Consider the following 27,492-nt stretch of genomic DNA (forward strand, 5'->3'; position numbering starts at 1 on the left):
AGATCCCCCCCTAATATGTCCAGGACACACACTCTCCTCGGCACACCTCTGTACCAGGGGTGAGTCTGTGGCTAAGGTGGGTCCTTCTCCTGACAACCTGTGGGCCAGGCTGGTGCAGCCAAGGGGGGCTTAGCCGGGTGGGTTTGCTGGACCCAGCTCAGGTGGGGGGGGCAAGGGATGGGCCAGGGGGTTCCTTGGTGGTGGGGCTGGAATCCCCTCCATGGGGAGATTCCCTGGCCACGTGGGAGCAGCTGGGAAGGGTAGGGACAAGCTGATGGCAAGCTGATGGGGGCACAGAAGCTGGATGTCACTGGAAGGAAGGGCTGGCCCAGAATATATCTATCCCTCCCTGATGGGGTGGGGCAACAACTTGGGAGGCCAGTCGTGCCTGCTGAGCACCTTCTGGGTGCCACAGGAGGGGACAGATGGCCCAGGGGGCCACCTGCTTTCTGGCTAATGCAGGAAGGGACACCCTCAGCAGATGTGCACTGCCCTCCTACTCCTGTCACCTTGCTGGAGGGCATGGGGTGGCAGGTACAGAGACACTGTGATTCAGTACAGCGTCGCTCCAGGAAGAGGGACAGGGCTCTGCAGACACAAGCAGGGACTGTCTCGCAGAGGACAGGACATTCTGGTCCCTGAGGATGAAGACGAGTTTGCTGGGCAGAGAGCAGTGGGGCCGAGGGAAGTGCTGTCACTAGAGAGGAGAACTGACCACACGGCGGGGCCTGCTGGGCTCCATGCCAGCTCTGCCGTCGCTCCACGGGTTTTCACGTACCCAGGTCCTCACCTGCACCCAGGTCAGCGCCTCTCACTTCTCGTGAAAGATGGCACTGTCTCAATTCCAGGACCACCACAGACACGAGGGGGATGGTGCCCGGCCAGCGCCCAGCGCACCCTCCATGGCTGGCTCTGGGTTCTGTATGTTTTCATTTTGCTAAAGGAACATCCAGCCTTTCCTATTTTATTATGACTTTTTAATAAAAGATGGTATTGATTTCATTAAGTACCTCTTCAGCATTTATGGAGCTAATGAAGTGGATTTTCTCCTGACCTGTAAAACAGTGAACTGCACCTGCCCTCTGCCCCCACCTGGTTGTGGTGTCCTGTGCGCTTAATGAGCTCCTGAGTTCTATTTGCTAATATTTTATTTAGTTTTTTTTTCATAAATATTTATATATGAGATTGGCCTTTGGTCTCTTTTGTCTTGTCTTGGGTGAAGCCACAAAAAACATCTGAAAGCGTCTCTTTCTCTGCAGACAGGAGGAGGAAGCCATCAGGGCTCGGATGCATCTGCCTAGGCACACAGTGCCTGTGCCCACCTGCTGGTCCCCGTGCAGGGCTGCAGGCCTGGTTCCCTGGCGGCACCACCCCCCCCGCCCCCCGCCCCGCCACCTTTGCTCCAGGAGGCAGGTCCCCACCACGTTTTCCTGGGGGTTCCCTGAGAAGCGTCTCCTCAGGGCGACATTTTCAGTCCCAGCCCCCAGGCACAGCCTGGCACGGTGCGACTGGGGCTGTGAGCTCCTTTTCGTTTCTTCCTCTGAGAGAGACCCATCTTCCAGGCCAGGTCCCTTCAACCCTGGGGTCAAGACACTGCAGGGAGAAGACAGTGAGCGGAAGACTCCAGAACCACCTCCCACGAGCACCTGAGTTGCTCTCCCAAGGTTATTTTCCACTTTTCAAACAACATCTTGTCTTCCAAACAAAGGCGCCTGAGTGTGGGGTGCGTCCTCATCAGGGCCATTGTGCCGCAGGTTCTTTGTTTCTTGGAGGCAGTTTTTTTAAAAAAAATCTTTTAGTAACATCCATTTCATGTAAATTTCTTCTGTGGCTCAATCAACTGTCAGCCTCTCAGATTCCTTCACTCTATTCTGTTCCTTGAAACTGCCATTCCTGTCCTCACCTTCCAGCTCTGTGGCCTGGGCTGCCGAAATCTCCATAGGTGGCCTGTCCTCTCACCAAGGGACCTCAGCTTTAGTGGACTTCTGGAAGGCCTCCCACAGCCCACTTCCCACCGTCCACTCGGATGGCCTTCAATGTACTTCTTCCTGTCTGGAAGTGTCTGCTCAGGATCGGCTACTGCCTCACTCACTGCTGTCATCCCAGAGACTACAGGAAGTGCTTTCCAAATACCAGGTGATGGAATATGCAAATTAAAATGCAATTTATCAACTATATATGCAGAGTGCTCCGTGCCACCTAAAGCCCAGGCTCTCCAGGTGAGCACCAGCTCACTGGTGAGTGCCTTGAAGGGCGGAAGGCAACAGGACTATCTGCCAAGCTGCAAACCTGACTTAAGGTCTACGGCCATCTCTGCACAGGGGAGCAGGGCACTCGGCAGTCTTTGAAAGACAAGGTGAAGACAGCTGTGGCTCCAGAGTCCATTGGACTGCAGGTCCCCATGGGGGCTGGCCTGGGAGATGGGAGAGGAGAGGCTTTTCTGATGGCTCTGGCTTGTAGGATTGGCCGGGTCCTCCACTGACCATCCCAGGTTGAACGGGCTCTGGCAGCTGTGGAGGGGAAGGTGACCTTGCCTGGCATCCTCTAAACCCCTGCCTGGCTGCAGGTGTCATTTCAGAGCGACCACATGGTTTCCCGAAAAGGGCCTGGGTGGGAGATGGCTGCAGAGCTCGATGCGAGGGGCAGCCTTCTGGAAATGGTGGTTTTCATTTTTGTTGGCAAGGAAACTGTGTTGAGGGATAGTTAAGCGGTGGGAATATCACCTCTGTCTGCTCAGACATGAACCACAATTTGTTCTTTTCAGGGCCATTATGTCAAACTTAAACGATATCACAGCAACAATTAAAAACAAGTTTAGTCAGGCCTCATCTTTTCAAACCCAAATGGGAAGGAAACCGCCCTTCATGCCCCCACCTTTAGGGGACCCGCTGATTCAGTGGTTTAAATGAACTCTGCTGCTAGCTGCGTCTGAGTCTAGCCGGGGGCCGAGGGAGCCCCAAGGCCCACATGGCATAACTGCCCATCAGTGCCACAAAGGACCCCTCAGATAGGCTGGCTGCTGCCCAGGGAATGACCCTCAGTGTGGTCAGGAGCCATCTGTGACGGTCACTCAGGCTTCAGTTGTCCATAGGCAGGGGCACAGGACAGCTGTGGCCCTGAGAACTGGTTCACAACATGCATAGCTCCTGCTGGTCACGCTCCCAAGGCCATCGGGGGCCTCTGGGGATAAGTATTGGATCCATCTTTGGACACTTCTTGCCACTGCCCGGAGCTCTAAGGGAGGCAGCACACAGGAAAGAAAGGAATATCTTCTTTCCTTCATTCAAGTGCCATGGAGTCACAGGATGATGGGGTCACGAAAAGCAAAATCAGAAAACCTGGTCTGAATGGTAGAGAGCCTGAGGCTGACGGGGAAACACTGAATTCTCCCTTCAGTTCTCTGGCCTGGGGCAGGTCTCTGAGCGGATGGGACCTACAGGAGAGGCCTTTGAGCACCAAGCACACAAATACAAGAGTCCTAGCTGCTGTGGGGTACGGGAGTCTCCTGCCTCTGGTTACAGCTGGCTTCCAGTGCCAGAGGCCACGAGGAGAGAATCACAGCCACCCAGGAAGTGACGCCTGGCCCCAAAGTTCCATCCTGAATCTGATCAAGCCTCTACGTTCAGCCACAAATTTACAGGACAGAAGACAGAGGAGCACCCTGAGTACACCTGGGGATGCGATTAGCAAGACCCAGATAGGGGGAGCCAATCTGGTGCGAACGACCTCATTTCACTCAGACCTGAGGCACAGAACAAGGGAGGGTGGGAGGTTGGGGACACGTCTACAAAATGAACAGGACTCTAGGGCATTGGTATTCCAACCAATTCCAAGATGTGGCTCTTACCTGAATTCTGATTCAAACAACTTCAGAAACAAAACAATTCCATGATGTTTAGGGCAACTAGAAACTTCAAGGTTGACCCGATGTATCTAGTAATACCAACAGGTTTTTAGTACTGTGGCTACAGTGACAAGAGGCGTCTTTGTGGGCGTGTACTTGTTAAACTGCTTAGAAATGACCTGGAAAGAGCTTCACAAGTCAACAGGAGCCAGGCAGGTGAGACGGACTGGCAGGTGGTGGGCTGTGTAGTGGGTACCCGGGGGCCAATGGCACAAGTGTGCCCGCTCTAGTAAGCTGGAAATTAACATACAAAAAATAAACAAAGGCCCTCCAGGACAGGTTCTACCGAGTTTGGTATCCCTCCATTGCTGCTTGTTGACTATAAAGTCTGTCCTGGTGTTGACTGCTGGCAGAAATGAAGTAGTGAGACACGAAGACATTTGGGCACCAGATGGAAGCATCTAGAAGGATGTCGCTGCACTGCCCTGGGAAAGAACACGGACAGGAGGCATGGTCCAGTGTGGGAAGCCCAGCTCTGCCCAGCCCACCCTGATGCTCATATTCTGGGCCTCTCCCTCACTAGTCTCAGGGGGGAAACGTACACGGCAAGCACACCTCTGAGGGAAGGTGATTTAAAAACCATATATAACTATTTTTCTTTGACACAGAAAAATGACTGTTAGCTGAGAACAGAGAATGGGAAGAAAATGAACCCTGAAGAAACACCAGGTCCCAGGCCACAGGGCCCAATGGTTCACTTCCCGCCCCTGGTGGTCTGCGCCTACCTCCACGGAGCCCTGGGTGATGGGCCCGTCCACACTGCAGGACTCATGGCACACAGCAGCACCAGCAGGACAAGAGGCCAGGCTGCTACCACCTTAGCTCAGACTGCAAAGAAGTGCCCTGCAAGGGCTGATTTCCTGTCACACGTCACATCATCATTATTTTGTTAACAGCCTCCTTCACATATTTAGTGCTGGACTCCTGTTTTGCCAACTTTGCCAGCAGCTGGGGGGGGTGCCTGTGGGGTTTGGCTCCCCTGTCCGGTCTCCGTACCCCGGGGGAACATGCCTCTGGCCAAGAGGCACCAGCCAAGCTTCTGTTGCCCGAGAAAACCCACAGGACTGCAGTCCTGGTCCTCCTTCCCCCCTCCCCTGCCTTCTGAGGACTGGGGCAGGACGGTGACAAACGGCCCACGGGGAGCAGCTGGCCTATGGCAAACCTTGCTTTTCCTCCAAAGTGAGGGTCTCTAATTACCTCCTCTCTCCCCTAAGCACTCCTTGGTGGGAGCTGCCAAGCAGGGGGCTGGTGGCAGGAAAAGACCGCCACCTGCATGTTCCTTGTCACTCTCAGCTTCCAGGCTCGTCCTCAAGTCCCAGCCAGGCTGACTGCCTCGGCACATTGGCTGGTCCCCTCCAGCCTTCCCACTACACCTGTGGCCTCAGAGTCACTGAGTGTCCTCCCCTGCCCTGCACTTCAGGCAGTGCGGTCCCCTTCACCTCACAGGGCTGGCCGCGCGGTGGGGCAGGCGACCACGGAGGCAGCGTTGTGTCTGAGGACAGCAGCCTTCCTCCCCGCCCGCGGCAGCCTAAGTGCCTTTTTTAGGGTAACTTGAAGATGAATAATTCAGCGGCTCCTATGCCACTTGCGAAGTGTTAGACAAACAACTCAGACGGGCCAGACTTGCTGGCCCCACAAAGACCGTCCCTTCCCTTCATTCTGACCTCATCGCTTTGGCCACACGTTTCTGAGAACGCCCTCCATCCTGTGCACTCACTAAGACACCGCAGAGGAAGCACACGATGCTCAGATGCAGGAGGAAATGGAAAGGTTAATTGCAAGCAAGTCTCCCTGTGGCCAAGACAGCGCGCTGGGGACCCCGCAATGCCCGCCGCTCAAAACCCCGGGAAGGAAACGTCTCGGCCGTGTCGGGCTATGGAGTAATTGAGATTTTTATTCACATTCAAGCCTTAAGAGTTGTCTTCCCACTGAGGTCCGCCGTTCACCCCCTACTCCACTCTAAGCCTACGGATTCCACGCCTTGTCTTAAAGCCACTTCAAACACTTCATAGTAGGTACGATAAGAATTCTAAGTAAAGAGGACAAAAATCAAATGACCTTCCTGGTTTCCCTCTAGAATTTGTTTTGGAAGGACTTGCACTGGACAGGCCACACCCCTGTCCCATGTTCATGGCTAGATGAACACGGGTAAGAGCCTCTCCCCACCAGGAAGACACAAATGTCAAGTAACTGGCTTGAAGCCCCGGCTCGGTGTTGTCACTCTGGACAGGAAATGGATTTGATCAGTTTTCAAATGACAGGGCTCCCCAGGGTTCCCCTGCAGAAGGACCCCAGATACCAGTTGATAAATTTCTGAGTTTAGTAAAAATGAAAAAGGCAGCTAGATCCTTTAAACAGGCGATGAGAAGAGTGTTCCTGTCTATGTAGGTCACCTCCTGGATCTATCTGGCACAACTCAAGTTTGTGAAAAATATTTACCATATGCTCGGGATGAAGGATTCTTATCACCACTCGATAATCCTGCCAACCCCACATGCTTTCTGAAGGCAGCAGAAACTCTCTGGAAAATCCAAGTATCTTTAAAGATACTTGGCAGGAATCTGTAGATTCAGAGTGTTGTAGAAGAGCCTGGGCCTCACCAAGGAAGGAGGGTCCAGGTAACGGAGGGTCATTTGTTGCTTTGATGGACGTGGGGTGTGGCAAGAAAATTGGCACAGAGAATTCAAGAGGGTTTCAGGAGGGCTGGGTACTTTTCCACCTGAAGATGGTGTTCAGTAATAAAGGGGAGACGCACTGCAGGTCTGAGGAGAAGACTCCAGATAATGAATTCAGTGCATCTTTGTGAATAGGCCAGAAAGTTTAAGACAGGGACACTGTAAATCTGAAAGCGAGAATCAACAATTAGAGAAAATGTAAGTTAAGAGAAGAGTTGTATCACCCCTAAAAATAAAATATGTATTTGAAGAAAATGCAAACTCTAACAACAGGTAGCAGGAAAGTCCTTTGAGCGAGAAGGCACAGACTTGACTAGATTTTTAAAAAGGACTAATGACATTCAGATTCCAAGCCACGCTCCCCAGCATCCATGCAGTCAGGAGAGGTGGGTGATGCTGCGGGTCAGCAACAGGCACACTGCCTGAGCCCCTGCTAAGTGACAAGGTGAGGAAGTCCACAAAACACGGAAAACAAAAATGGAATACAATGCAGTATACACAGGTGTAATTCTGTTGTTAACACGTGGGACAGAAAGACCACGTCTTGGTCAAATTTAGGGCGTGGGGTTGTTGCTGGAGCTCGTGGTGAATGGCAGAAAGGACAGGGATTTGAAACCAAGAGCCTCCATTTACTGTTGTCCTAAAAGGGTCTGAAGTCACCACCTGCAGTGATGTGATCACACGCTCACAGAACCCAAAGACCCCCGGCAGCACCTGGGCAGAGGTGGTCGGGGCCACAAGCAGGGCCCATGTTTTTTGGCAAAGACAAGAAAATAATCAACTTTCACACACCAGTCATTATTAATATCTGGAAAATGAAATCAACGATCTCTCTCATCTACAACAGGGATATAAATATTAAACATGTGGGAATTAAAATAACATGGCATAAATTCCACCTATAGAAAATCGAATTATAAAATGCTACTGGCAAAGAAAGCTAATGATGACATTTCTTATTTGCGGTTGCATTAAATATAAATAAGGGTAAATTTATCTCTGAAGTTAATTTATAAAACTTGGTAAAATGACAAGATGTGTATGGAAATATTAGGTGGGCTTTTAAAAAAAACCAGCAAAACAACAGTAAACTAGTTGTATATGACATGAAAATAGAAAACAGATATCTTACCAAAATCGTGTGGAATTTATTAGAATGGAAAATTAGACCACTAGAATGAAACTGCAGACAGAAATCAGACGTGTAATTATTTATGTCTGATTGTCGGATGTGAAGTGCTGGTGGAAGAAATCACAGGACCACTGGGCGAACTGAGGGTACCTTGAAGAATAAACAGACAGTGAACTGCCCCTCATGCTATCAGACATAAAAAACCCCAAGAAAGTAGATTAGAAAGGAAGGACCATTTCCTATTATTGAGACTATATTAGAAATGATGATTAAACTGATGAGTCCTATCTTATTCATAGATAAAGTGGTCCCTTGGTATCCACAAGGCATTTGTTCTAAGAAACCTGCAGAGGCTCAAGTCCCTTTTAAAAATTAGGCAGTGTTTGTATAAAACCCAGGTACCTCTTCCTGTCGACTTTAAAGCATCTCGGGATGACCTACAATTCCTGATACAATGCAGAGACTCTATAAATAATTGCCCCACTGTGTTGTTTAGGGAATAATGATAAGAATAAAGTCTTGCATCTTTGGTACAGATACAATTCTTTCTTTCTGAATATTTTCGATCCGTGGTTGGTTGAATCTGTGGACAGAACTTGAGGACATAAGGGTTGGCTGCACATGATTCTCCTGGATAACTAAAGTCACCGAAACTCAAGCAAAAAGAAAAGCAAGCGATGGGAAAAGGTGATAAGTGGCTCCAACTCAGAGCACAAGCAGAACTGCTGGGCAGCTCCAAGGCTCCAGGGAGACACACGGCCATGAGCAGAGGGAAACGCCAAGCCTGGTGCCTGCGAACCCTCGGAGCTGGGCACACGAGGCCGCACTTAGCACAACAGGGAAGACCCTGTGGTGTGCACGTGTCCTTGTCCTCTGCATCTGGCCCTGAAGTTCCCGAGGTCTGAAGGAAGCTGTGCTTGCTAGAACCCAGTGCTTTCTGGAAAACGCAGACAAGGGCAGCCTCAGGTCATGCAGTGTGGGGTGGGGCAGGAGGGGACCCCAGTCTCTCTGTTGCTGTGGAAGGGTTCCTTCCTCCCCTGGGGGACAAAATGGCATCTCTGTTCCCCTAAGAAATTTCTCATTCTGAAAAAGGTATTTTCAGGAGTTATTTTTCTAAAATTTGTTACAAAACCCCAGAAATCACCAAGATGCCTGTAAACCGAGCATGGTGACCTCAGCTTTAATTCTTCAAGAGAAGAAAATAAAGTTTCATCATGAAGACTGCGGGCTAGTGGATGAGAGATGTAAAATGGGGTGAAATGATGTCAAGTCATGCCTGAAGGACCATGAGTGGCCTCTCCTCTGCAAGCTACTTTATGCTGGGCACAACAAACTGACACCTGTGTGCCCAGATGTGCCCTCCGAAATATGCATAAACCTGTGTGTTCTAAACCATCTATGCAGTGACCAAACTCATAGCTCAGACTCCCTTTATTGCTGTCAGACGGCTGGGCCATAGGCAGACCTCAGTTCTAGGAGCCCACGCATAGCTCTGGGAACTGACAGCTTCCATGCAGATCCAGACCAGGTGTCTGAGGCATGGCTGACCCAAGCCCTGGCATAGCAGCCTGGTGCAGGAGACCCATTAACCCTGAGGAGTTCATGCCACAGGGAGATAGATGCTGCTGCAGACAGCACTCTGTGGCCAGGGGAGGCAGCGCGGCTGCCCAAGGCTCTCTCCGAGGCAAGTACAATTGGAGGCGAAATCTGGTCTCTGCACAGCACACACTCTCTGTGCTGCATCTTAAAGTGTATTTAACTAACAATTTCCACACAGACTTTGGTTGAAAGATGCACACATTGGAGAAGACGTTCAAGGGGATATTTTAAGCTTGGTGACTTGGCACTTCAGAGAAGAGGAACTACAATGTGAACCAGTGGCTCTGCGGGCACCAGTGTCCTGTGGGAGGCACTGACCCCCAGGGCCCTCCATACGAGGTCCATCTAATACAAGGTCAGCAAAGGAAGTCAGTTTGCTGAGATTTCTCCATGAGCACCAGGTTAAGAGGCCGGTTCCCGTTACAGAGGGTCAAGCAGGCACAAGAGGGTGCAGCGGGGAGGTGGCAGGCTGTGCCTGTGGGGGAAGGGACCCGGCTGGGAGCTGGGGGATGGCCTGGAATCCGAGTGTGGGGCACTGGCTTCAGTGCACCGCAGGGCCACGCAGGTGGAGCTGCACACCAGGCTGGGACTTTTCTTCGGAGGCAGAAGAACAAGGCACAGAAAGTTCTTTTGCAGGGCAGATTTAAATGGGATCAGGTCTACATTTCAGAAAAAAAATAGTTTTAGCTTATCCTTGGAGGAGGACAGATGCATCCAGGGAGAACCTGGCAGCAGAGAGACGTGAGATACTGATGACCGTAAGGCCAAGAGTTGAAAACGAGCCAGGATCGTGGCTGTGAGGGGAGACAGAGACGTGAGGAGTGCAGGACAGACACCTTGTGGAGGGAGAATGGACCTGAAGATACAGAGCTTTCTTGGCTGGAATATTGAACTATTTCTTATTGATTTCTAAGGGTTCTTTATATATGTAGTAGCCCTCTCTGCCACAGGCATTGCAAATATTTTTGCCCATCCATCTTTCTTTCCCTCCCTCTCCAAAGAGCTTTGATTTCCCTTTGTGATTTCTACATTTGGCATCATGCTTAAAAAGACCTCCTCCGTCCCTATGATATAAATACCCACCTAAAAATTTCTCCTAAGTGATTTTATGGTATTTTTAATCGAAATATTTAAAACATCTAGGCTTTAATTTGCATAGGGTTCAGCTCTGCTCTATTATTTTCTACACAGTTAGCCGTTTATTCTCCTGTGTGTTGAAGACTTCGTTCTTCTCTAACTTTATTTAAACTCAAGTGATTTTTATATACAACTTTTTCTTCTTAATTTTGAAACCTTCAAAAAATACAGAAAGCTTCCTGAAGAAAATAACAATCAACCATATGCCCACGAACAGAATTATCCACTTAACACAACTGGTCTCTTTCCCATTGTCAACTGCAAGTTCTGGACTTCTAATTACACTTGGGCTTTCCATGGAAACTGGAAAGCACCCAGGAATCTATATATTCTGTAAGTCTTACAAATTGTAAAGCTTTTTTTAAGGGTGGAAAGATCACTGAAATGCATCAAAGTAAAAATAGTCACACTTAAAAAGAAATAAGAGGAAAGGTAAAAATACATTCTAGCCAATAAGATTTCAAGAGTATGTTCTACTTCTGTGCTCCAGGCTATTTTGAGAACATTGCAAACAGCACGTAATTTTGAATTTTTCTCCCAACTCCTGAGGGTTACCTTTTGGGAAATGAGAGGGCACAGGCGCGGAGGCTTGGGGGTTAATTCTTCCTAATGTCGAATGCCCCTGATCCATGCTCTGCTCATCAGAGCATTAAATCTTAGGCTCAGGAGAGCACTGCCATAAAGCTCTGCATTAAAAATTCATACCGCAGGCTGCCTTGAGCGCGCTCTGGCTGGAAGGAGGGCGGCGGGGAGATATAAGACACCCCACTGTCTTTCTGGCAATTGGAGACATTCCTCAACAAACAGCACCTCAGGAAGAGAGCGCCAGGCAAACAAGCTGGGAAGGAAATCAATGGCTTCAATTACCAGTCTCGCCCTCGCTTCCGAAAGGAAGCTCCATTCTTCAGGCTGGTTCCACAAAGTTCTTAAAACTGCGCCACAGGTACTAGGACGAGGCCAGACATCCTTGTGGGCGCGTGGATGTTCGGCACCCCTCCACCTGTCCACCAGCCCTGAGAGCCCGGGGTTCCAGCCAGGTGGGCCCAGAGCTCTCCTAGGATGCGAGGGGACACATTTGTCCTCATGTTTGTATGTTACCCGAGTCCCACAGGAAGGTGACAGGGTCAGGGCAGCACACCCCAATCCCTGCTGTGATGAGCCAACCAGAGACCCTGTGACCAACAACCATCCACAAGACCAACGAGTCCTCGGAGTGAGAGAGACCTGGGGTGGGGACACAACAGGGGCCCTGTGGATCTCAGCAGGTAGCAACGCAGCCACTACTGACTGAGGACGTGCTCACAGACCCTCCGTGTGACACCAGCTCTCCTAAGTGGAGACTAAGGCCTGGGTGAGGAGCCCGAGTAGCCTGCCCAAGGTCACTCAACTCATGCAGCCAGGAATCAGGGCCGTGTGAGCCCAGGACTGGGGCTCTTCCCAGCGAGGTTCACTGTCCCCCTGGGCCCTGGGAAGGCCTCCCTGCAGGCCATTTCATAAACGGAGGCTGTAGCTGGGGCTCTGGGAAGCACCTGGGAGATGACGCACTGGAGGCTGGGAGAGGGCTGGCCCTTTGATCTTGCTAGCCACCAGTTCCATCTTCTCATTTCTCTAACAGGGACAGTGCTGCTGCCCAGGGAGGAAAGTATTAGGCCGCCCCGGGGACAATGCTGAGACCAGAACCAGGGTCTCCCAAGGCCAGGCCAGGCACCACCAATGTCCACTGACTTTCCCCAGCAGTGGTCTGGTCACGTGCCCTTGCAGAGTTCTAGGCCTCCACGCCCACTCATCTGAGGACGGCCCAGAGAAGTCCCCTTGAGATGTCACAGCCACTGACCCAATAAAGACATAAAAAGAGTGAGGACAAAGCTTCCTGGTGTCATCCCACAGACTCCCGCACAACAGGGAATGCAGGGCACGAGCCGGGGGCACCCCTACCTTGCAGAGGCCAGGCAGGTGCATGATGCTTTTGAAGACCATCTAAAGACATGCAGGAAAGAGGTGCCACATGTCAAGCAAAGAGACCGACATCAAAACTGCCTGCCTGTGATGCCATCGGTAAAAGAAAATTAAAGACAAAGTCAAACACAGAGGAAGCTGGAAGGAGACATGCCAACGTGTAACAGTGGTCCCTCTGCCGTGGGGTCACAGGGACCCTGCTGTCTTCTTTGAAAAATCTTTTTGAGGTTTTTAAATTCTGTATGAGAGACACGACTGGATTTTGTAAATAAAAATAATGGATGTTATGTAACAGGCACTGACCTCACTGGCTGGGGCACCAACACGCCACGGGGAGGACGTTCCTCACTTCTGCCAGCCTTCCCTCGTCCCTTCATGGGACCTGGACAGTATGAGGCAGGTCACTTTCTCCTTTGCTACTTCTGAAGCAAAGATGTACTGAGTCACAATGACCGGTGAGGCCAGGGCCCTGCAGTGACAGCCAGGGATTCCCCTCCTTCGGTCAGAACCACTGGCCTCGGGGAACCGGACTGGGGCAGAAGGTGGTGAGAATGCTCCGGGGCTCTGGCCTCCTTCTTGGACATCGAGAGCTCACCTCTCCAGAGTGTAGGTGTCCTTGCAGGGCAGGCTGCGGGTGAGCACTGGACCTGCTCGGCTGTGCTGGGCCCTGAGCTGTGCGCTGTCACCATAAAGGTTTGTGCTGACCCGCTCATTGTGCAGGCATCTCTGCTGGCGATGATCAGCAGCCGGGGAGGGACACGAGGAAGGCCACTTGCTGGCCGCTTCCATGTGCATCGCAGGCTGCTCCAGCCCCAGCCTCTGAGCCACAGGAAGGCAGGACCCTCACCGCCCAGCTATGGGTCACCCAAGGCCACCTTCACTAACAAGGTGACATCGCCCCTCCACAGTCTTTATGCTCCTTTCAAGTCCCCCAAGATTTACCTTGATGATAAATCAGAAAAACTTTAAGGATCTCTAAAAAAGGTAAAGTATTGTAAAAGCAAGGTAGGTAGGTAGGTCCCAGCTACCAGGTAGGCTGAGGCAGGAGGATGGCTTGAGCTAGGAATTTGGAACCTGGGCCACATAGTGAGACACTGTCTCAAGTAAAGAAAAGAAAAAAAAAAAAAAGAAAGCCAAACTCAGGTGACCATCTGTGAGTGGTGGCTTCCTCTACTGTACTCTCCCAAAGGACGCTGGGCGAGAAGACCACTTTATTATACTCACGAACTGTGTGAGCTGTGTTTATGAATATGTCATAGCTGTGGCCTGTCCCTGCTCAGGGGTCCTAGGGCCTGACCCATGCCTGCCAATTCTCCCTGAGGCTTCCTGATGTCCAGACCCCTCGGGAGTCCAGAGGAGGTGAAGGGGTCCTTGGCACTCAGAAGACTTTCTGTCTGAATTTGGACCTGTGAAGCCACTTCCTTCCTGGCCTGGAGAGGTGACCAGAGCAGGGCTGAGCTGTCAGAGGTGGTTGCTCACCAGGCACGGATTGTAGGTGTGAAGCAAAATACTTGTACAGGGACGGAAAATCCCAGGAATTCCACCAAATGCAAACTCTTGGAGATAAAATGGGGAAAAAAGGCATCACATTTTCCCCTCCTAGTCTGATTTCGTGGCTCTCAGGGACAGTGGGTTCTTTATTCAAGTCCGTATCCTTGAGATCGTAAAAGTAACTGCTTCTCTATTTTTAGGGAAATTAATCTGACCAGGATAATTACAGCAACTCATACTGGAAATTGATGACTCATCAAAAAGACAGGAAATAGAAAACATTATGTTCTTAAAGGTACAGGAGGGACTGCATTTCAGGACACTTAAGTTGGTCCTTTCAAATTCAATGGGGGCAAGCGCTGCCATTTGTCTCCTGTGATTCTCAGGCTTAGTCAGCTGGGCTCCACCTAGCCCTCATTTCCAGAGCCTTTCCCATAAAGAAACCATAAAGAAAATAAAGAAAAGACCCATCTGCATGAGAGCTCTTCGGGTGGGGAAGGGGCAGAACCCTTTGGACCAGCCATTGCCTACTCAACCCTCCCACAGGTGAGGCAGCCTCAGGACACTCTTGGTGTCTTTCTGCAGTGCTGGGATGGGACCAGGGCCTCTGTGTGCTAGGCACGCCTCTCCACTGAGCCACACTCGGCCCCAGAGGGGCTGTGAAGACCACCATGGTCATGCACAAAGAGCACCGGACATTGTGCCCAAGCGAGGCAGCAAAGGCCTGGGTTCCTGAGGGGCTCCTCACCACACTGCACAGCAGGAGCTCACTGGACGGCACCAGCAGCTGACACTGACACCCAAGGACCTGCTGCACCAGCCACCTGGGTGTCCTTGCGCAGGCGCACGGGCTGCCCTCCTCGAGTCTTCCTGGGCCCCTTTCCTCATCTTAAATCCTGTCTTCTGGAGGTCCCTATCCCTGTGTTGCAGGGTCTGGCTCCCCTGAACAATTTCGATAAAGCCCTCTGCTGGGCTGGCTGTGGGATGGTCTTGTCTTGCCCAGGGCTGGCTGCCTTTTGTGATAAACCTGAGCCACAAACGACACAAAGCAACACTCCAAAGTTGGCCCATGTGCGGCTCCTCCCATGGATGTCTCTCTTATAACGCGCTATAAACTAGCAATATACAAGGCTGTTCTTTGAAAAAAGCATAGAAGCGAGGAACACAACCAAGTAACTTTAACAAGTATGAAGCTTTGCTGGCAGGAAAGGTCTGGGAGGTGCAAATTCTCCTAAGACTAGCACTAGCTCTAAAAAATGTAGCATTTTGGTGCAATTCAATATTTCCTTTCATCAGGGCTCAGAGCCGCCCCCCCCCCCCAACGTTTGGAGGAATGTAAGAGGCTGACTGTGTGTGCTCTGCTGAAGCTCCCTGACACCCAGGTCTGGGGGCAGAGGAAACAGGAGGCCATGGACTGCAGTGAAGTGGGAAGTCCTGCTTGTGTGTGGCCAGGAGGCTCCTGGCATGGGCAGAAGCGACCTGAACCCAAGGGCAAGGGACAGCTGTGTGGCACAGGACCAGGGAGGAGGGCAGCGCGCGGCCCAGGCCTCTCCCAGGGCACCCATTTGTAAAGGCCCAAATCCACACCCCTAGGCGCTGTGACTCTCCAGGCTAAAGTCTGCTGGGGTGTTATTTCCATCTGCTAAGAGACACGGGGAGAACTGGACAGGGTGACCATCTGAGGAGGTGCATTTTCATAGGAAAAAAGCAAGCAGAAATAATTCATTTATTTAACCCAGAAATGGCTCTAATCTGAAGCGCTGCAATCCGCTTACACAACAACTGTTTTGGCAAGCCCCTCCACGTTCCAACAAATATTAAACTGTGCCTGCCATTTGTCTAAGGAATCTTGCATTAATAAACATGAAGAAGAGCACTTTACCTCCCACTCTCAATGACAGGACAAAACAAAGACCAGCTGTGTTCATCAATGGGGCCTTGTTCTGCGCATAAAGGCTAATTACATTTTGCTTCAAGCCTACACATGGAAAACTTTACTGCTGCTGTCCCCGTCACAGTCAGCCTGCGCTGTCCCAGCTGACGCATGGCGATGACTGCCCTGCACCAAGGGGGGTCTCAGGATGGGGTGGTGTCTTCCACCTGCAACTTCATGCCAAGATGGCAGAGGTGAGAGGGGACAGTGACCCTGTGGAGGAAAGGCAATGTGTATCCTTCGATTTCCTGGTCCACCCCCTACAAGGCCACTGCCTCTAGAGCCGCACTGGGCCCTGGAGCAGCCACCACGGACCTCCCCTGGCTTTCGCTGTGCCCGTGCTGTGCATGCGCACCTTGCTGCTCCCTGTGGCCACTCGGTGACTGCACCTTTGCCAGGCCCCAGTGCAGGTGGGAGAAGCCAGGCGCGGAGGCAGGGCAGCCTGTCTGCAGAGCCCAGCTTTGTCCTGCCTCCTGATTCCCGCCTGCGATCTGCTAAAACAGAGTCCCTCCCTCACCTCCCACTCCCCACCCAGAGGAGCACTGTTTTAAGACCATGTGTACAAAGATGTGTACTGCAGGGACTTCCGTTTCATATACACGAATAAAAGCACGCTGAGCTAACAGCATATGTAGGTTGGACCCCAAGCAGGGCGACACGATGAACCTTTCCCAGGACACCAGGGACAGGAAGGCAGAGGTGTGCCTTGTGTGGGACCCCGAATACTGAGACAGTTGCTTCCAAAGGTAAGAGAGCAGCGCCGGCTCCTCCACCTCAGGCCCTCCTCTGAACTTTCTGTGGCTAACTACTTTGGGAACCATTCACGGTGGGCGTCTGGCCCAGTGCTGCCTTTTGTTGGCATCTGACCTGGGAAATGCCCAGCTGAGCCTATGCCTAAGCCCAGCCCCACGTCCCTGCAGACCCACCAGCTGGTCCTTGGGAAACTCAGATAGGCCTGGCCCCCCCACAGAGGTCCTCATCTTCAGCCTCAAGTCCCAGCCAGTCCCGGCTGCTCAGGAGGCTGAGGCAAGAGGATGTGTGAGCCCAGGAAACCCAGGCCAGCCTGGGCAACACGGGACCCCAGACGAAGACGAAGAGAAAGAGAAAACCAAAGTCAAGGCTGAGCCCTCCGGGAAGGGGTGCAGGGTAGTTCCCTCGGCCCCCTGGTGTCAGAGATCTCCTCCTCCCTCAGCCCCCTCTCTAGGTGTGGCCTGGGGTGGGGTAGGAAGGAGGTTTCTGTGCTTCACTAGTCAGAGGTACTGCTCCTCCCTAGGTCCCCGCCTTCTGATCTGCTCAAGGCCAGGCCTGGGCACTGCCTGCCAGCACTGTCCGCCAGACTCTGCACCACCCTCACTGCCCCACCTGGGGAACAGGCTCGACTCTGCCTGTCCCCACATGAGTGCTCTGCCTCCGTCCTGCACGGACCCTGCCGGATGCCTAGCCAGTCCTGTCCCTTCAATCCCAGATGTGGCCATGCTGGACTGCAGTGGTGTCTTCCCACGGAACCACAAAAGCTCAGGATCTGCCCCCGGCAGAGGGTGCAGCCCAAAGGAGGCAGCTGTCTGCTGAAGTCAGGATGGACCCACCGCCTGGGAGCCTCACCCACCTCTGCCCACGTTGCTCGCTGCAGCTGTGCTTGCTCACGCCAGACCCGCTCCCACTGGGCTAGACGGAGTCTCTCACTGTGAGCTCCAGCAGGGCCATGGCCACCTCACCATGTCCTGGAGGTATCCTCAGAACAGAATCACCAACCTCCACGCTCTTGTGCTTGTGGTGCTGGGGACGTGGGCCAGGCAATCGCCTGCCATGGAGCCACAGTCCCAGCCCTGATCCTCGGGATTTTTGGCTTCATTTCCCATAGTTTAGTGAAACTCAGTGAGTAATATGCTAATTTGTATTTGGGTTTTTTGGGGAAGAATCTTTGGGCCTCACCATGCATCAGTGTGATGGAAGGGGCTAGAACTGTTTGTTGCTGGGTCCACACCAGCTCCCACGGCTTCCTGGCTGATGCCAGGGTTCTACAGTGGTCCAGGGGGTGGGAGAACCAGCCTCTGAGAGCCCCTGGGTGACTTGCTCCATCAGGTAGGTGACTTTCCCAACATTCAACACTCTTACTGTCAACATGGCAGAGGCGGTTGCTGCAGAGTGGCCCTGGGGCCAGTTCCTCTATGAACAGTAACTGCCAACCCTCCCGGCCTCTCCCTGCGCCCTCTCAGCTGGGAGCTGGCTCTTCATTCCCTTGCTAGCTAGTGCTCTGGCTGAGAAAAGACATGTCAGCCTGGTCAGTAGCAAGACCCGAGAGGGTGGGAACAGGAGACAGCCTGCCCTTGCTCCCTGGCTCTGCCCCTGCTCACTCCCTCAGTGGCCACATTCCCTTCTCCTAGAGACGAAAACCTGAATGGAGGAAACTGAAGCCCTTCTCTGTTCTGGCTCCTCCTCCAGGAACTCCATTCTCAGTTGCTTCTTTGACCTTGACTCCTAAAACAAACCCGCTAAATAAAAGCAAATTTTCCATGTGGCTTTTAGCCCAAGAAGAAAACAAGACACTGTGGCTCCAAACAACGGAGCAACCAGCTGTTGTGTGGCAAGTGGTGTGTGTGGCGGTCACTCCTGAGCACTTCATGCTACCAGGCAGTTTCTTTCCCCAAGTGGGTGGACATCACGGCTAACCAAACTTTGCCAGTGACAGTAAGAGCTGTGGTTCCTGAGGGGGAGGACTCCTAGACTGTGGGTTCTAGAGACACGGGCTTCTGGAGAGTGAGCTCTTGTGATCCTTGGAGCAGCAGCTTTTAAATGAGGTCCCGATGTGTGGACAGAAGCACCTTTCCCATCGTGACCCAAGAACTAGGTTTCTATTTTTTAGATCTAGATACCTAATTTTGAAGTGTCACCAAAAGATACTTTACATGAACCATGTGCCAGGACGCTTTCTATTCTGTTGGTTTGTTTTCTATTCTGTTCTATTACCTGACTTGCTGGTCCTCACTCACTGAACTGATTCATATTAGAACACAGCAGGCAGCTTAAAAATCACTCGAGTGGCCTGGTGAGGGTGACACACAAATTTTTTTTTTTAAAGTAAAATATTTGGAATGAACGAATCATACCTGCCCACACATTTATGTGGTATAACACCATGTTTCATAAAAGATGAGGAATCATTTAATCTATCAAAATATCCTCTCTGTAACCTCACTTATTTATTTACTTTCTCTTTTTGGTGCTGGGGACTGAACCCAGAGGGTGCTTTACCACCAAGCCACGTCCCAAACCCTTTATATTTCCTGAGACAGGGTCTCACTAAGTTGCTTTGGGCCTCACTGAGTTGTTGAGGCTGGCCCTGAATTTTGCTGGGACCTTAACTATCGTTTTCTATGAGGAAACATAGAAATTTCCTGTAAGTGATCTTAAAGCACAGTAAGCACCTTGATGGACGACCACCCCCGCTGCACGATGTTGCACAACTCGGCTGAAACCTTGAACCCGGGGCCAGCGCTTCTCACTCCCTGTCACTGGCAGCCCATCCAGCTCCGCCAAGCTCAGCTCTCCCAGATCTCACTCTCAGGGAGGTCGTGTGGCCTTGTCCCCGTGCCACCTGCTTCACCCAGCACCTCCTCCAGGCTCCACTGTGCTGTCCTGGGCCACAGGACTGCCCTCGCCCAGGGCTGGCGGGTAATCCACTGTGTGTTCCCGGCTTGCTTCAGCCATTTATGGATGCAGTGACGTCCATTTCTTGGCCTTGTGCCTGATGCTGCGATGGACATGTCCCCAGAGTTGGGGTCTCTGGATCAGATGGCAGTTCTGTCCTGTTTTGAGGGACCCTTGGCACTGCAGTGCTCCACTGCCAACATGAGAGGCGCCCTGCTCCCCGCATCCTCACCACCACCAAGACACGTTTTTTTAAAAAGTGCATAATGAAGTACACTCTGGCTGCTCACAGATCCTCCGAGATGTCCCGATAAGAGCAACGAGAACCTGTGGTGCCATCAGACCACAGCCACGCAACAGGCGACGGGAGAAGAGGGAGAGAAGCACGATGTCTTGCGCACACCATCCACCTCAGACCGTTTAGAGAGAAACCTCGGAGACGACCGAGATCCCAGACAAATGCTGAACGCCTCAGATGGAAAGAATATAAGTTCTACAAATCAGACTTACTGAAGAAAACGACCTACTTAGAAACCTGAAATCCAAGCAGGAGTAACAGGAGAGAAGGGTGACAGGCTGGTGGAAAGGTGACAGGGACCCGAGGCACAGGACGGGCCGCGTCCTGTGCGGGCAGTGCTGTGGTTCCTGAGGGGGAGGACTCCTAGACTGTGGGTTCTAGAGGAGAGGGCTCATGGCACAGAGGTCCCTCCAGCCCCCGAAGCCGTGTCCCAGGCTGTGGCTACCCCCAGGACAGCAGAAGTACCACCAAGGCCGAGGGGCTGTGCTGTGAAATGCTGACCACTGCCCCCTCAGTCCCCGCTCATCCCACTTACACAAAGCCCTGTCCCCATACCACGAGGGCAAACAACCTGGTGGCTCCCGTGGTTCAGATCAGCCAAGACGTCTGCCAGGGCGCAGGCTGACGTTTGGTCTTCACGTGGCAGTTTCAACCCACCAGGGCTGCGGAGCTGGGCTTTCTGAACAATCCAGAGCTAAGGGTCAAGACCCATTCCCCACAGTGTTCCAAGGACAGTGGACGCAACAGAAACCTCCAAGCCCCAGGGCAAGTGTATTGGGCTGAGCGACACCAAGCACCTGCAAGCACACCCGAGGAGGAGAGCCCCCACCAGGCTGCTGGAGATCTGTGGGACCATAGCAGTGGGCTGCCGCTGGGCACAGGGGTTCTGCGGGAGCCTTCCAGATCAGGGAAGACTGGCGCTACACCTAGACTTAGCAGAGGTGGCCACGGCAAAGAGAGTCTCTGTTGCTGTCATCCCAGGATTTACAGCAATCTTATTTCCGGCATCCCAGTGACCAGCATAGGGGGATCTGGGACAGGGTACATGCAAGTGTTCCCTCTGATGTTCCCCCACAAGAGCCAGGTAGGCTGTGAGCCTCGCGTGACTGCTCACCAATGTGTTCCCACATATGTGCACCTGCAGGGCTCTGTCGGGTATGACAAGAGCATGGGGAGTGGCGATTCCTCCTACAGGGCTTGGGGGAGGGCTTGGCCCAGGTCAGGGGACTCCCTCTGCCTGGCCAAGCTCCTGAGGAAACACCCACCTTTCCAAGCTGAGTCCTCCCCAAACCTTCTTAGAAAAAGGTGAAGCGCTGAGCAGCCTCCTCCACAAGGAAGAGAAGTAGCTGCAGTGGCGGCGGCCAGGGAGCACATGAGCCTGGGGTCACACGGGAATGGCGCCGTGTCTCTGCCCGGGACGCAGGTCACGCTCCCAACCCGCAAAGCCAACCTCTTGGGACGGGGTGCGACGCGGGGACTTACTTTGCAGTAGTTTCTTCATCGTATTTGGTTTTCAGGTCAAATAATTCTGTTCGAGTTTTTTCCAGGGCTGAAAAGACAAGGGCAGAAAACATGAGGTAAGATACTAACTGCTTAAGTCAAATGAAATCAAAGAACATACATAAGTAAAACGTCCCCATTTCAAAACAGACAAGAGGACAAAGGCAGGAAAAATGGGACAGAACATCGCCACAGCTCCACCTGGCCCAGTCTAAGCGCCTCCTAGGAAACTGATAGTTACTATGTAGATTTCCTGTTTTAAAATGTCTTTGTTTCAAAAATATTTCCATATGTAACTGCATACAGCCATGCCCCACGGTGACCTTTCAGCTGTATGAAAACGTACTATATACCATCATGCCCAGTAGGTGACCCGTGATCACAGTGTGTGGCTGGTTGTGTGTTTAGTATGTTCTACTTTTATCCTTATTCTCCTTGTTTAAGGAAGTCAGCTGTAAGGACAGTACATAGGTGAACTGGCTGCGGCCTGCAACTGTCAAGGGACGGACCTGTGCTGGGAGGTCTGTGTGAGGACATTCCCGTCCTCACATCTCAACAAAATCACCTGATGGCACCTTTCTCAGGACACCTCTCCACTGCTGCGTAGCCACTGCTATATACATACACAGGGACATGCTTCCCTGCCTCCCATTCTATGGGAGGATCGGAACGTTTTCTGAGATCACCCCTTGCCTTGGCCGAGTGACATGGAAAGCTCTCATGTCAGGACACTGGCGACCACAGTAAAACCCAGCTCCACCTTCAGGCGCCCGAGAGGCATAGCTACTGGAGGAGAGCTCAGCGCTGAACCTTCCACCACCCGACCCTGCTGGCCTCCCAACAGGCAGCTCCCATGCCTACTTGAGTGTGACCTTTCTCCTAAGCCCTCACTAACACTGGGTTTTACCAATTAAGAAAAAAGCTGCCCACAGTCAGACAGGCAGACCACCTTCCAGGGGTTTCACTGACGGTCTCTCCCTGATGTCCACACAGTTAGCAGTTTGTCTCATGTGTGTGAACCATTTACATGGTTTCTGTGAAATGTGTGTTCCTATCCCTGCTCATTATTCAGCTGGACTGTTTCTCTGGTGCAGGGGAGGGGACGCAGCCTGGCACACACAAGGCCAGTGCTCCACTGCTGACGTGGTCCCCAGGCCTGCTTGATGTTGTCCGTGACTGTTAAATTGCTTGTGATTATTTTCTCCCTGTCATTTGTGTTTTAACCTGGATTACGATGGCTTCCACTGCTCCTTCCCACATGTAAATTGAAGATACATTGCTGCTTCCCTTTCAAAAAAGACACGAAAAGGGAAGAAAGAAAGAAGTTTAAAGAAACTGCCAACTTTAGCATAACCTTTTTTGGTATCTGTTAAATTTTAAAGGTTCTGCTATTACTGTTCTCCTTAACTTAGGGTAGAAATAAGTTTTTTTTCCCCCTATTATTGTTCTAAATGAAATGTCAGTCCTTGACAGTTTGGTGATTTAGATGTGTTTGTTGGAAAAAAGAGCAGGAAGAAAGGATGGTGGTGGAAGGGATGGAAACGGCAGATCCTCCCACTCCACGCTGACAGCTCAACGTGTGACTAATGGAGTCAGGGGAAGGCAGCCCGGGCTAGAGGTGCCATGCACGGGCTCCGAGGCCCTGCAGGCTCCACAGGGGCGACAGGTAGGGGCCGGGAGGCGTCTAGTCTCTTCAGCCTGCCCTGCACCCACTGACCGGGGAGGAGGGGAGCAAACCTGTTTGCAGAGTCTGAAGTTTGTGTTCCGCTTCCTCCAGCTTCGAGGTGGTCGACATCTGAGTCTCTTGCAGCTGTCTGAAAAGCAAGAGAGCGGAGCCAGATTGGTCACCTTGCTCACCAACTGGACGCTTGGTGTGTCCTGGAGCTGCCCCCATCAGCTTGCTCCTTTGGAGGCACAGCTGGAGGCAGGCGCCCCGTCAGCTGTCTCTCTCAATGCCCTGGGTGCTGTGGGGCCCCCTCGCCACCCTCCCAGCCCCCACTTTGCAATTGCACATTACGTAACGTGAAGGGCGCACCGGGGACTTGACGTGCGGTAATTGGTGTGGAAGGTCGTCCTAAATGCAACTTGTTCTTGAGATGCCAGATATTAAAAAGGAAGAAATGCCATCATCATGCACTCATTGTTTCCCGAAGTTAGCCCAGGAAGAGTGATACATTTACATTCTGCTGACACAAAGAAGGAATTTGTTGGGATAAAGGATGTACTAAAGAGATGTGACAGCTGTCCCATCTCGGTTATAATGGAATGCAAATGCGACTGTGGTGCCAAATGGGAAGATTGTGAATGTCTCAAGCTGCATCCCACATAGTGATGTTTCCCATGATCTCCACACGGATTCCCTGGTCAGCGCCGGCATTCCTTCCTCCTAATCTGCCCAAAGCTCTAAAAATAAGCTTATTATTTTTACATCATATGAATATAACATATGTTCTCAACATAATAAACCTGGGAATACAGAAAAGGAGAAATGATACAGCTAAAAAAAAAAAAATCACTCAAATTTCCGTCACTTGAAGGAAAGCATTGCTAGTATCTCCATGAATTTCAATTATAAATCTAAGATAGGCTCAGAGTTTTTTAAAACATCAAATTTTACATGAGTGTGGAAATGTCCTCTCTTCTTTGGCTCCATTTATACTCCTTGGATAGTTTGTATTTTTCTAAAATATTTCTCCATGTATAGAAATTCAGTGTAATAAGTAACACACTATAGAGTATAATATAAGCCAACATGCAAGAGAGTATAAGAAAATATCAACTAATATCTTATATACTACAATGAAATATAAACGAATATGTAACATAATACAATGAACTCCCAGAACAGAAACTCATGTGACAGAGTACAGCAGAACGAAAACTAACCCCTAAGCCACCACAGGTGACAGAGCCCAGGAAACGTGCTACAGTGCAATCATGCCAATGACATGTGACATGCTACATGAACTATGGACTTCCTACTCCTCCGTCCTTTCTGGGGCTGGGGGAACTGAGCCCGGGGTGCTCCACCCTGAGCCACATCCCTAGCCTTTTCAAGTTTTTGAGACAGGGTCTCACTAGGTTGCTGTGACCCTCCTGCCTCAGACCTCAGTTCTAGTACACAAGGGACCACAAGACCATCCTGTGCAGCTTACTGCTCCGCTTGCTCCCATGTTCTGGAAACCTCTGCTCTGCATCCATGGCCATTCTTCACTCCCCTATGGAAACTCGGACCCTTCAGAGTTTCTTTCTGTTAAGACGTTTCCTTGAGGATCTTTAAGTAGATACTGTTGCATAATTTCAAGAGTGAATTTGCTGGATAAAATTCTGACAGACGATTTATAATGGTCAAATACTGCAATTTGGTTTTTTGTTTTGATAGATATTGAAAGACTTTCCCACAAAACAAAACAGAAACAAAAATACCTCATCAGTTTAAACTCCTACCAACAATATGTGAGAGGGTTTCATGTGCCCAGGTGGCACTGGGTAAAATCAAGCTTAACATTTTACTGCTGAGTAGTGTTGAACATTTTTCACTGTATGAAGTGCCTGCTTATTTTCTCTGCCCGCTTTTGTTAGGGTTGATTTTTTTCTTATTAATTTGTAAGAACTCTTTACTTATATAGAAAATTAGCCCTTGTCGTATTCGATGCACATATTTGTTCCCAGTTTTTTGATGTCTAAAACTTAATTGTCATTTGTTTTTTAAAAATGTATTTTAAATTTTAGTCACATTTCTATAACTTTTCTTGTATTCTGAGAAATATTTCTGAATTTCAAAATTATTCAAAACAGAACATGCATCCAAGTTTTCTTCCAGGATGTATGTGATTTCATTATTGATATTTAAATCCTGGGTTCAATTTGATATTTTTGGCATAAAGAATGAGGAAATAGGGGCTGGGGATGTGGCTCAAGCGGTAGCGCGCTCGCCTGGCATGCGTGCGGCCCGGGTTCGATCCTCAGCACCACATACAAAGATGTTGTGTCCGCCAAATACTAAAAAAATAAATATTAAAATTCTCTCTCTCCCTTCTTTCTCACTCTCTCTCACTCTTTAAAAAAAAAAAAAAAAAAAAAAAAGAATGAGGAAATAAACATCTAGTCTGATGGCCTAACAGTCAGTCATTCTCATCTTTCAATATAATGAATCCTTTTACCCAACTTGAGAAGCCAGCTCAGTGGTGCTGAGGTTGGGGTGAGCCAGTTCCTGGCTTGGGTGGGCACGGCTGGCCGTGGGCAGACATGCGGTAGGGCTGCGGGAGCTGTGCACACCCTGAGAGTCTCCCACTTGATGCCACGTTGGGCACTTCTCTTAAGTTATTCCCAACTCTATGAACCATGATTTTTATGGCCATCAAACATTCCAGGTAGCCCTGGCCTGCCTTTGGCTCCTCTGTTCCCATAGGCAGGCATGTTGTCAACGACATGGGGGAAATCTCTCTGGGCACCAATTGTGTTCTTGAGGGGAATTTACCTTGGAGCAGAGCCACACCAACTGTCAAGAGCCCTGTTGTTACTTTTTTTTTTTGAGGGGCTACATGTTGCCTTCAAGGCTGTGTGGCCCCCAAGGATTGGCCTAGGTCTGTCCTCGAGGACTGCGAGAGGCTGTGTCTGTGCAGACAGGGAGGCCAGGCCACGGTGGAGAGTGGGCGCCTCTGGAGTCTCTGTCTTGCCTCCAACCCTGGTTAGCAGGGTCGACACTTCAAGCATGGCCAACCTGTGATTCGTTTCTCTCTGCAAAATGAGATTGCTGGGGCTGGGGCTCAGTGGTGGAGCGCCTGCCTAGCCTGTGTGAGGCCCTGGGTTCGATCCTCAGCACCACATAAAGATAAATAAATACAATAAAGGTGTTGTATCCATGTACAACTAAAAAAAAAAAGAAAAGAAAAAAGAACACAAGGTGGCGTGTGGCACAGTCCCATCTTGGTCACTCTGTGAAAACATGTACTGCAAATAGCTGGCAAAGTTGTGAGGCAGAGTGGGCATGGGACTAGTGGACACTGACATTTTTCTTCTTTTTGAAGTGACCTCAGTTTAACAGTCCTTTGTGGCGGCTCCTGTGAGATAGAGAGTTTGTCCCCCCTTTCCTTTCCTTTTCTGGATGCCAGTGGTGGTCCACCACTGGGCCACATCCCAGCCCTTTTTATTTTGTATTTTACTTTGAGACAGGGTCTTGCTAAGTTGCCAAGGTCAGGGTTGAACTGGCAATCCTTCTGCCTCAGCCTCCAGAGTTGCTGGGATCACAGGTGTGTGTCACGTCCTTGTGCCGAGTGGCACTGGGTACTGAACCTGGAGCACTATGCACTCTGAGCATATGCTTTATTGAGCTACATACCCAGCCCAGACATCTACGATCTTATGGAGCCTGTCCTGTAGGGTGTGTGCGGTGGTGCACAAAACCAGCAGGAAACACCCCACCCAACAGGACCACCTGCCATCAGGGACCCAGCCTGACTCCAACTTGCAACTGTAAGCTTAGAACCTCCATTTAATGGATATATATATTTCTTTATGCTGGGGCTAAAATTCAATAACTTAACCAAAAAATTCTTAAAAACATGACTTACACAGGGGGAACTACCAGCTTAACAGTGCTTACAGCTTTAAAAACACTCTACCTTTCATTAAGTCATCACAACAAGAAACCTGGGCACGAAAAGCCACTGGAAATCTAGAACTCACACGGCTAGAGGATATGGCCACATATTTTACCAGCAGAGACTGAGGAGCTCTTTTCAGAAATGCCTGGGCCCACGACTGGTTCAGACTTTGGAGCTTTGGGGATTTGGGGATATGTGCAGAGACTTTACTGGATGCACATTCCTAATTCAAAACTCTGAGCTGGATCAAACCCCAGGACCTTACACAGGGTAAACATGTGTCCTGCCACTGCGCTACACCCTGGCCCCCCAGTCCCCGCACTTCTTCAGTTCTTAAAGAGTTCTGAATTTTGGAACATTTCAGATTTTTGGATCAGGAAAGCTCTGTCCATGTTAAGTCCTTGATTTACGAAGCACCGAGGTCATGAAACAGGCCAAACAGGACGCCCACAACCACAAGTCCAAGGCAGTGTGTGGTGTGCGTGTGTGTGCGTGCGTGTGTGTGTGACAGAGAGAGAGAGAGAGAGAGGGAGAGAGAGAGAGAGAGAGAGAGAGGGAGAGACATGGGGGGGGAGGGTGTGAAGTGCCCACCTCTTTGAGGAGGGCAGGAGGA

General features: G+C 50.8%; 1 protein-coding gene across 11 annotated transcripts in view; it reads right to left on the reverse strand.

Moving 5' to 3' along the window:
- Cux1 (cut like homeobox 1) overlaps window positions 1-27,492 on the reverse strand; it is a 315,533-nt gene that overhangs the window by 93,217 nt on the left and 194,824 nt on the right. For all 11 annotated transcript variants that reach the window (XM_077106064.1, XM_077106063.1, XM_077106062.1 and 8 more), the window contains exons 7-8: window positions 23,011-23,087; window positions 21,256-21,322 (exon numbers count right to left, since the gene is read on the reverse strand). In XM_077106064.1, the coding sequence (XP_076962179.1) occupies window positions 21,256-21,322; window positions 23,011-23,087 (144 nt within the window). The remainder of the gene's footprint in view (window positions 1-21,255; window positions 21,323-23,010; window positions 23,088-27,492) is intronic.

The sequence above is a fragment of the Callospermophilus lateralis genome, chromosome 19 (genome assembly GCF_048772815.1).
Source record: "Callospermophilus lateralis isolate mCalLat2 chromosome 19, mCalLat2.hap1, whole genome shotgun sequence".
NCBI lineage: Eukaryota > Metazoa > Chordata > Mammalia > Rodentia > Sciuridae > Callospermophilus > Callospermophilus lateralis.